The 11,465-nt window shown below is 29.3% G+C and overlaps 1 protein-coding gene across 8 annotated transcripts in view; it reads right to left on the bottom strand.

Annotated features, from left to right (window-relative positions):
• Positions 1-88: 88 nt before the first annotated feature.
• The window catches only part of LOC105230932 (protein roadkill), a 173,701-nt gene continuing 162,324 nt past the window's right edge, over positions 89-11,465 (bottom strand). For all 8 annotated transcript variants that reach the window (XM_049449723.1, XM_019991980.3, XM_049449722.1 and 5 more), the window contains 7 exons: positions 10,109-10,259; positions 8,376-8,497; positions 7,459-7,620; positions 7,089-7,384; positions 6,669-6,847; positions 6,166-6,308; positions 89-5,968 (listed from right to left, as the gene is read on the bottom strand). In XM_049449723.1, the coding sequence (XP_049305680.1) occupies positions 5,824-5,968; positions 6,166-6,308; positions 6,669-6,847; positions 7,089-7,384; positions 7,459-7,620; positions 8,376-8,497; positions 10,109-10,186 (1,125 nt within the window). In that variant the 5' untranslated portion in view covers positions 10,187-10,259 and the 3' untranslated portion in view covers positions 89-5,823. The remainder of the gene's footprint in view (positions 5,969-6,165; positions 6,309-6,668; positions 6,848-7,088; positions 7,385-7,458; positions 7,621-8,375; positions 8,498-10,108; positions 10,260-11,465) is intronic.

Genomic DNA, 11,465 nt, shown 5'->3' with positions numbered 1-11,465 from the left:
AAATTTTCTTACTTTGCAAGGCTGCTTGATTTGCCTTGTTCTGTCAGCGTTTTTTTTTTTTGTTTGTTCAGTTATTTTTTGCTAATATTTATTTTTTTTCTCAATTTTTTGCTTTTTTGTTTATTTTTTGTGTTTTCATTATTTTTACTGCTTTTTCCTGGCTTACACTATGCGAAGCAAATTCAAAAAGTATGCATTGCAATAAAAAAAAAACAAAATTAAATTACTTTGCTTAAAATTAGAAACAAAATTAGAGCTACAAACAAAATTTAAAAACTAAAATTAAAATTTTATGAGTTTCGGGCGCAAAATGTGCGTACAACTACAAATTACATATAATTACAAGTGCTATGTGTTAATAACTTTTATTTAAAATTCCGCATATTTTTATTTATTAATTATTAATTAAATTTATCATTAATAGTGTTATCAACTGTGTTTCATTAACATTTAAATGGTGGTCTCTTTTTCACTTAATTTTAACTTTGACATTTCTGCATATTTTACAACTAAAGTGATTTAGTAGAAATTGAGCGCAAAAAACAAGTAGAAGAAGGTTAAGATAAAGAGAAAATATTAGAATGCAAAGTAAAATTTATGTTGATTAACAAATTAATTTAATTTAATTAATCAAAAGATTTATTAAAAATTAATTTAATTTATTTAAATAAAAATTAATTTAATTTAATTAATATTGATTGTAGCAATTAAAACGAAAAAAAAAATTATTTTGTTAAATTTCAGAGTGTAAAAAAGAGCGAAAAATATTGAATTGCAGCAAATTTATTTTATATATTCACTTATTTGTATTTAAAACTAATTATATATGTAATAGTAGTAGTAAATAATAATAATAATAATAATAAATTTGTAATAATGTTAATAAAATTATATTTAATAATAAACATAAAATTACTTAAATTTAATTAAATGTAGACAGAAAAAAATTATAAATGTTGCATAGTGTATTATGCGTTTTCACACTTTTCCCTTTACACTGTCCACTTTTGCAGTTAAAATTTAAATTTGTAATTTTTTGCAATAATTTTTGTAGTAAATTTAAAGTTGTAATGTTTGTTTTCTCTTTGCAAAGTTTATTTTTGAGTTTTTATTTTATTATTTTACATTTTTTTGTTTTTTTCAATATTTTTCTTAATATTTTATTTGTTAATTTTTGTTTTTATTGTAGAGCATTTAAAAATACCGTTTTTATATAACAACAACGTGTGTGTTTTTTCTTTTGTTTTTGTTTGGTTTTAGCAAATTTTATTTACTTTTAAATTTTTCTTTATATTTAATCACGCTTTAATGTCAGTTTACTTATACTCTCTTTGCCGCTCTGACGTGTTTGCAACATTTTCATTTTTACTTTTATCTGCACTAATTTTCAATATGCTTTTGTTCTCTATGTTTTGAATTAATTTCGCGAAATTTCTATTGGTTTATAACTAGCATGCAATTTTTTGTTTTTGTTTTTTTCTGTTTCGCTACTATAAGTCAAGTGGAAAAAACCGTTACCGGCGCACACACATTTAATTCAACGCTAAAAAATTATCATATTTTTGTTTATAAATTTTTTTTTTGTATTGTAATTTCTAAAAATTCCTTTTCCGCTACAAGAACTTTTTATGCTTAAAAATTTATTTGTTTCTGATTTTGGTTTCATAAGTATTGTTGATTGGTTCTGGTGGTGCTTATTAAGATTTATATGTGTATGGTAAATAAGAAAAATTGATGTAGAAAATTTTGGTGAAAAAAAAAATATTTTAATAAAAAAAATTAATTTAAATTAAACAAAAAATGTTATACATAAAAAAATATTATAATAACCAAAGTTAATTTAAATTAAACCAAAATTAATAATAATTAGTAATTAAAAAATGTTTTAGTCTAAACGAAAAAAAATAATAATGAATAACAAATTAACAAAAAAAAAAGGGAAAAACTTAATTTCTTCTTTACTGGCGTAGAAAACCGCGTAAGCCGAAAAGCTTTATTTTACATAAAGCTAAGTAAATATTAACAACGAAAAGTAAAAAAAAAACAAATTTCAAAGCAACATATTTTGTATTTCTTATTGTTCGAAAATGCGTTCGAAAACTCATAGTTGGCTTTTTTATGAACATAAATTATAAGCAATTATTACTAAAAAAATTTTCTTCATTACAAATATAAAAAATAGAAAATTTTATGCTTAACAAATTTTAGTTTTTTTTTCAATTCTAACATCCAGCTGCAAAATTTCATTACTAACGATCTTCTTTATTAAAACCTATTTTATTTTGAAAAAGAAACTGTTTTTAATTACTTTTTAATATTGTACGTGTTTTAAAAATATATTTTTATTTTTTCTAATAATGTAATTACTGAAATTTAAAAAAACAACTTTTCTGAATTTATAAGAAACATTTTTGAAGCTGTGAATGACTTGCTAAGAAGCGCTATTTTAAACTTTGCAACATTTACACAATATTATATATAATTGATTTTTTTTTTAATATTTCAATTTCAAATTTCCAATTCTTTTTGAGTTCATCTTTATTTTGCACGCTTTCAATCGAATTTACAAAATGCTTATAACACTAAACTAGATGTTTAGCCTGTTTTTGGATTTACTTGTTATTAATGCTTTTGTTGTTGTTTGTTTTATGAAAAAGATTGCCTACACATTTATATCACTTTGTTGTTGTTTTATTTACTGTACTCTTATTCTTCGATTTCGATATTTTTTTGTTAACCAAAAAATGTTGTGTTTACTTTCCAACAAAAATTCTCGTTTTCACTTTTGTTTCATTTCTCTTGGCTGCTTCTCTTTATTAATTAATTTATTTTATTACATTCATAAAAATACATCACAATTTGCAAACTAACATACATAAAACATATAAATATTTAGTTCGAGTTGTGGAGAATAAGGCATTTCGATCAAAGTGTTTGTTGTTGTTGTGTTTATTTTTGCTTTTCGTAACTCTTTTAAGGGAATGCAGAAGATTTGTGGCGCTTGGGGGAAAGTAAATTTGAGTTTATATTAAAAAATTTAAGTAGAAAATATTCACATAAGAAAAAAATTTAAAAATAAAAAAATATTAACAAGGGAAAAATAATTAAAGTAAGCAATAAAAGTACAAAAACAATTAATTAAAGCTTTTGCTCAAAAAATGTATCAAAGCAGAAAAACACACAAAAAACAAACAAACAAAAAAAATCGCCGCGCAAAAAAAAAAAAACATTTATAACAGTAAACAAATTCTCCCATGTAACAATTATGATATTGAGTTTTAATTTTTTAATATTCATAAAGTTTTCGTACGATTGTGTGATTATAAAACATGTTTTGTTCCTTTTTTTTAATAGGCGCATTTAAAAAATTATGGTTATACTTTTTTATAAGTACTAGTAACTATTTGCAAAAGATTGAAATTTTTAGACAGTCAACTGTGGAACAGCAGTCAACAAAGTGAGACTATGAAAAATACATTCCACAACAAAAATATGGACTCCTTCTGAGCTTCTGAGTCCTGCCACGTAAGAAAAATAAAAGCATTTCACATTAATTTAGCTTCTTTCGTCGAAAAGCATTTATGCAAGAGTGTGAGTGTGAAAAACTCCCTGACTTCCTATGTGCAATTGTTAGCATTTCATATGCTCCGACATTAATTGTTTTCTTATTCCTACATTTTCACATTCAATCTCAAAATTTGTGCACCCCTCTACTTGCCCAACACTTTCTATAGAGTTATAAAACCTTTTACGGCCTTTTGGCCTTTCGAAAACACACATACATACGCACGAGTTTACGCCAATAAACAACATATAAATCGAATTTCGCAAAAATAAGTGGATCGTAGGGGAAATATTAAAAAAAGTACTGTGTGTAAAAAAAAATACGCTTTATAATTTTTTGGTTTTTGTTTGCGCATTTCATGCTTTTGCCGTGCGTACATACATTTTTATTTTATTATTTTATTTATCATTTACTTTCGCATTAATTGTTAAATATAATATAAATTAATTTAGTTTTCTGCGTTTTATACTTATATGCACATCAAAAGCAATTTTTCGTGGTTTTGGTTTTTCGTAAACACTATTATTTCCATAAAACATAATTAAAATTAAAAATAAGAATAGAGAAGAAAAGCTCAAGAAGTTTACATCGATTTTACAAAAATTTTTGTCTTATACACATACTCATCAATTCGTTCGTTTTTTGGATTTATAATTTTTGTTTGTGTGTTTTGGTAGTTTTGTTCAATTTTCTAAAGTATCATCAAGTCAAGATTAAAAATAGTGGAAACTAATTTTTCAAAGCAAACAGTTAAGCGATTTACATTTCCTTGGTTATATACTGTTATACGAATGTCGAATTTTTTGTTGTTGTGGCTGCAGCCACGCTTAAAACATATGTAAGTTAGTGCACGCTTTGGATAAATTTCACAGAAATTCCCAATTTTTTTTAGTTGTAGCTTCAATTGTTGTAGTTGTTGTTGCTGGCTCAACCCGAATTACAAATGGTTGCATAATTAAAGTATAAGTAAAGACTGTTAATGATTATTTTTTTTTAATAAAATTTGTGTTTATTTTGAGTTTTAGGTGCCTGTCTTTGAAAAAGTACGATTTCAAAAATGATTTTTAGCAAAATTTAAATATTGAAGCTTTTGTGAACACTTATCTTTTGACAGGAAATAGTTCAACAACATTGCGCATGGTTACAACAGCAAAACGTAAATACAAATTGCACACAAAAAGCAAATAAGTAGTTGTACAATAACTTTGCCGGCACACTGTTAATTAAATTTAATGCTTTCCATGTGTATTTATGCTTTCGCCTTGATAGCACTACTTTTTCTTCGTATATAATTTCAATTGAAATATTTAATTGTGTATTTCGTAAAAATAAAAATAAAATTATTGTTGCTAATTCACTAAGCAAAGCGGGCGAGAGTGCCTATACTCATTTATATGTTCATGGCTGTATATGAAATTGGCGTGTATGTACTTTGCAACAGCTAACTTAGCAGCTAAAGTGAGGACACTTGCTTTTATTGTTGTTGTTAGCATCGCTATAGCTGCATATAACAAATGCTGGATGCGCCTGCTTGCCTTCATTGCGGCGCCTGCGTAAAGCTGCTTTAAAACTGCGTTTATGTGTGGCATGCGTTTCTCCACCTGTACCAGCTGTTGCGCGCCAGCATAACCTACGCATGACCGCGATCGGCGCACAATATTCTGCTGGCTACAACTGTCAATGCTCTTGTTGCTGTTGCAGTTGTTATACTTATTGCTGTTGCTATTTTTTCCACTTTTCATTATCACATCAAATATAATGTTGCTGCTGTTGTTGTAATTTCTGTGATTAGTTCCTATCTGTTTGTTGTTGTTTCCCAGCTTACCAACCACCAAAATACTGCTATTAGAGGCATGCGCACGTTGTGTCCTTGAAAAGCCGTACGTTACGCAATTGTTTTTGCTGTTGTACGGCACTTTAGAGCCCTGTTCGGACATTAGTGGTTGCTTATTGCTGTGAGAGTTGCATCTGATGATTTGTAAACTGAGTTGACGTCCTTCGCTGCTGTTCTTGTTGTTGTTTTGCATCTGCTGGGAGCATTTCTGGTGTTGGTACGCATTCTGGTTGTTGTTGTTGCTGAATTTTGCGTTGCTGTTGCTGCTGCTTCGTTTGTTTTTACTATTGTTTTTGTTGTTGTGGTTTATTTTATAATTAAAATTATGTTTGTTGTTGTGATTATATGTATTGTTGTTGTTACTGTATTTGTTGTTATATTTGTTATTATAATTAAATTTATTATTGTATGCACCATTGCGATTTCAGCTCATTTTTACACGCTTCCTTGGTGGTCCAATTGGTGGGATTTGTTGTGTGGCAAGCGCACGAAATGCCTCCGCAATCAAGTGTGAATGTGTCGCGATCATACTCTGCCAGCCGGCCGTTTCCATCACATCGGTGGCGTGACTAAAGTGTTAAAAGGGAGCGAGAGGGCGAGAGGGAGAAGGGGAATGTATCAATAAATAATTGTTTTTGTTTAAATCAAACGCATTCACGCATTCACTCATTTGTTTGTAAACATTTCACACAAAAGTGTATTTAAAAACAAATAAATTATGCGTTGAAATGACATTTGTATGTGTGTGTTTGTGGTAGATACTCACGTATTTATGAAATCTATGGTTTGTGCTTTCAACTGGTCCGCACTATGGAGATCGGCTAATATTAAAGTTTCCGCCGCGGTTTCCACGGAGAGATTAAGGCAAAGCGCCTCTTCACACATCACTTTCAGCTTTTCGAGGGCATACTATAAACAAATGAAATACAAACAAATACAAATTTTAGAAAAGTGACGTGATTAGTTGGAAAAGCAAATACGTTTGTGGAAAAAATACAATTTTTAATGTGGCGGAAGTCGAAAGGCGTTTCTGGGAAATGTAGACAACAAAAGGGGTACATGACTTTTGCGTTATAATGGTAATTTGGTATAAAAGAGGCATCGATAACTATTACAAAAATATGCAAATTTAAGTTATTGATGGGTTTCTATGTATAATTTAAATAAATAAATTAAAAAATTTTATATTAAATTAATTACATTTTTGCTCTGTTGACTTATGCCTTTTTGCCAAAATATTAAATATCGAAATCATTTAAGCATTCTCACCTTGTCAGCAGCGGCTAGGAGATCATCTGCCATTTTTTCTAAATTTGGCGCTTTGCCTGTGTAGATGAAACGCAGCATTTCGCGCAGGACTTCGTGATCGACGTCGTGTATATCGACACGATTTAATTTGCGTTCCTCCATTTCGTGCTCGAACATAGCATTAAAGACTTCACTACGTGCTGTGTAAAGAAAAAGTATTTTTAAAACGTACACTAAAAATTTTTACAAAAATTATGGAAATATATAAAAAAAAAAAAAAAACGTAAAAAATATCAAAAAATTAAGAGAAAATCAAAAAATTTAAAAAAAGTAAAAAAATATAAAAAAATTCCAAAAATATAAAAAAATTCAAAAAATATAAAAAAAAATTCAAAAAAATTAAAATGTAAAAAGATTTATGCTTGACTTTAATATGCTTACCTGCCAAAATAGCTTTATGCGCTTGAAATTCTCGTCCGGCCACCGCCAACGTAACATCACTGAATTTCTCATTATCAAATAATGCACCCAAATCCTCGGATAATCGACATTCGGGTACTTTGAATTGTACAATATTTGATTGACCAGAGATATTCACACTATCAGCTACAACGCTAACTTCACAGAATATGGTTAATTTGTCCTCGGGCAGCAGACCGTTGGCCTCATCTAGCAGAAAATCTCGTCTTATGAACTTTTTGAAGCCCCAATCTTTGCCTTGTACAAAACGGTAAGCTCTAAAAGTGGGTGGAGAAATTATATTTGCGCATTAATTAAAGCTGTGTGCCAATGGGAATATGTGCTTGTTTACCTCTGCGATTCCATGGCTTTGGTTTCTTCCCTTTTCGCATTCAGTATGGAAAATTTAAATTTGGCTCTAACTTCTGATTTATTACACGAAACTAATAATAAATATAACGACAGGTAGTCTTTGCTTTCCTCATCGAGACCTTTTGGATTGACGCGTAAACACCTGGAAAATGATGAAAGAAAAGCGAATATTTATATATTGTTGCTATTTTAGGAAACACTTATAATTAATAAATTATTCTGTATATTTCTTAATTTTTCGAACTAAATACTATTAATTTTTATACTATGAACAGGGTTTATTAAGTTTATCACGATGTTGTAACACCCAGAAAGAAATGCCAGAGACTTTATAAAGTTTATTTGTATATAAATGAGCAGCGTGACGAGCTGATCCTGTATATTTGCGAACTAGTCTCTTAGTTTTTGAGATATCGATCTGACATTTTGCAGCCGTTCTTTTCTCACCAAGAAGCTGCTCATTTATCGCAACGGTCCATATCAGACCACAATAGCATATACTCATGTACATAGCTGGCATACAAACTGAACGATCGCAATCAAGTTCTGTATGGTGAACTCTTTCATTTGAGGAGATATTTTCACGAAATTTTGCATGGGCTATTTTTTAAAGCAATGATGCCATCTAGGAAAAAATTGTTCAGATCGGATTACTATAGCAAGTGCTTGTGTGGAAAGCTTTTTCAATTTACGAGATATCTTCACCAAATTTGGCACGGATTATTGCCAAGGCAATCTTCGAAGAAATTCGGATCACTACAGCTATAGCAGACATACAAACTGACCGATTAAAGTTCTTATAAGAAATCTTTTATATTTGTGAAGGATAATATAGCTCCGTTGCAACCGAAGTTAACTTCTTTTCTTGTTTTTTTTTATTATTTGGAGTTTACTTACCATTTCAGTTTATCACTAGCACCGGCGGAGAATGTGGACGATTTCAGTACCTCACCCATTTCCTCGCGACAAAAACTAAAGTTATTTATGGTCCACATGTAACTGAATTTCACCACTTTCACCTGAAATAAAATAAAAGCAAATTTATGGATTTAATAAAATGTATTTCTTATAATGTATATTACATTATATCTAATTTAATTTATAGAAAATTCAAGTTGTATTTATTAAATAAATATCGAACAATGGGTATCAAAGGAATTGTGAATAGAAACGGAATAAAGAATGAAACTTTATATTTTTTATATATACATAAGTAATATATGTATAAATAAGAAATAGTATTATAGCGAAATCAACTCAGATTTCATGAGAAAATATATGGCAAAAAAAAACAAAAGCAACCAAAAATTATTATGAGTTTATGGAGGGGTCAAATAACATTTTTGTTTTTGTAATTATAATCGAATGATGATGGCAATGAAATTTGAGTCAATAAAACAAAAATTAGTAAACAAAAGAATGAAACTAGAAACTAAATGCAAACAAACATTCATAAAAGATTTTCTCCACGGAAAATTGAAAAGTAAAGGAAATAGTTTGGGCAGCACCTTTTTTTGATTGAAATGACGGGAATGAGGGATTGATGCGTTGAATAAAAGTTTTTGTAATTGATAGAATGGAGCCTAGCAAGGGCAGAACTTGATAAGTATATACAGATGTAAGTATGTAAATTGCAGGTAGTGCGTGTGAAACGCTTTAGGTTGACGTCGTGATGGCGCGTTGCTCTGAGTGGTGACGAACTAGCAAGCATATTTTGTTCTCTGTTTTCTTCAATTATCTTTTATTTTTTTTTGCTGCCGCGTTTGCGAGTTAGCAGAGCTAAGGTTGAGAGGAAGTGAATATTTCATCGCCACTTGAAATTCAATCATTCAAGCGACGAACGAGGAAGTGAAATATGCTATAAAGCCAAGGTGCAAGCGAAGAAGGTCAGGGTTTCAGGTGTGCACAAGCGCAGCACATAAGCAAGCAAGCAATGCGAGCAAAGCGCACAAAAGCCTAGTGAAATGTGTAGAATTGTAAAAGTACAAAAAAAGCAAAAAAGAATAGAGACAGTAGAGCGCTTGCATTTCATTGCAAGCAAACAATTTTTTATGAATTCCTGCAGTTTCTCAATTTCACATTTTCTACATTTCTACATTGTTGCTGTTTCTAGACTGCGCAGTTGCCCAGTGCATTACACAAACGCTCATTGCAAGTGTACATAAGTATGTATATAGATATTTGTGAATGTGTGACTGTAGTTTTGTAAAAATGCTTTATATAAACTTATAACATGTGATCGAGCGGCTGTCAGGGGTTGTGGGGTGGGAAAATAGTACGTTGTGCAATTCTAGAGTTGTGTTGACATATTTTTAGTTTCACTTAAGTGTTATATACATAAACTGCCAATTTGCGTATATATTTTGTAATAATATAACGCTTTCTTATTTAATTTATTTTTTTTTTAATTTCCTTTTTAATTTATTTCATTTTTTTTTTTAATTTTTAAATGTGTTTTATGTAATTTTCTTTTTAGGTTTAAATTTTTTATTAAAAAATAAATTTCGTAATTTTTTTTAATTTCAATGAAAAAAAGATAAAGAAATAATAAAAAAAAATATTAAAATAAATAAAGAAAATAATCATATATTATTTTTAAATTTTTTTATTTCATTATAATTTTTTCTTACCTGTGTGTAACACCAATTTTCAGCTACGGGCGTATTTACTTCCTGCAGAGGTGGCGATGGTACTCGACTGACCGCCATTGTACTACTCGATGCGCTCAGGTTAGATGTCACTCTAGCGGCTTGAATTGCCTGACATTCGTTCACCGGCAATCTGCAAATATAAATGAAAAAACGAAATTGTGAGTACAAGCTGAAGTATGTGCAATAAAGAGATATACATGTGTATGTATGTGTACTATAGCTAGCTCAGTCTAACGGTTGTAAAAGCTGTTTCTTGATGTTGCATAACCTCAAAAATTGTTCGAAAAATTTTCAAGATCTTGTCAGCGTAAAATTTTTAAATTGTTTTTAGTAAGTGAAATGAACTTGCTACCACAAAATCACTTTTCCATAAATTTAATACCAAAAAATTATTTGTGGTGTACATAGTGCTTACAATCTCGTTTAAAACTTCAGAACCGCTTTCAGTCAGTTTTCAGTTAATAAAAAGGAAAGTGATTTTCAAAGCAGAGCAAGCTTGTTGGTAATAAAATAATTAATCAAAACAATGGTTGTGTTCGTAAGAAAGCTTTAAAAAACCACTTTATATTGAGCTTTCATTATTTTTCTTTGCTTAAAGCTTATTGGCGATCAGATTCTCTAAGCTTTTGTTATATTTTCCCAATTTCAAAGCACGCTTTTTTCTTGCATTCAATGACAGTTTAAACAGAACAAAATATGGTGCTTTGAACCCTTTCCGTACCAAACTTAAAATGTCTTTTCCTTGTTTCTGTTGCAGAATACGCTTGCCAACTCTATTGTTCTGCGTATTTTTGTGAAATCATTTTATTCTCTGTAGTTTTATGTTGACACATAATTGTCGCACAATCAAGGTAAGAAGTTTTCTACTATAAGTAAATGTCAGTTCGAAGCCTTTGTTGTAATGACGTTCGCTCGTCATCTATTGTTTTGAAGTTCAAAAAGTAGTTTTTATTATTATATTCTGTCAGTCAATTGCTTTGAACTTAAAATGTTTTTGTTTAGAGAAAAGGTTTAAAATTAAAGAATTTTATCACATATTGTCATTGGGTTGTACCATATAAAACATTTTTATATTTGTTGCCGAAATAATGAAACAGTCATCATATGTAGACCAGGTCACATATAGTTTTTCAGAAATAATATCTGTAGTTTAACAAGTGAACGCGAGTGTGTACTTTTATGCTCTTTGAATTTTTTGATCGCAAAGCAGAAACAATAATGGTTAGATATTATGAGAATTCAGACTTGGAAAACCAATATAGACTTAATGTTACAAAAATATATACATATATAATATTTTTCCTACAAACTCTTATAACTAGATTGAATATTTGCA

This window comes from Bactrocera dorsalis, chromosome 2 (assembly GCF_023373825.1).
Source record: "Bactrocera dorsalis isolate Fly_Bdor chromosome 2, ASM2337382v1, whole genome shotgun sequence".
NCBI lineage: Eukaryota > Metazoa > Arthropoda > Insecta > Diptera > Tephritidae > Bactrocera > Bactrocera dorsalis.
The sequence above is the reverse complement of the archived record's forward strand: the minus strand, read 5'-3'. Positions and strand labels throughout refer to the sequence as shown.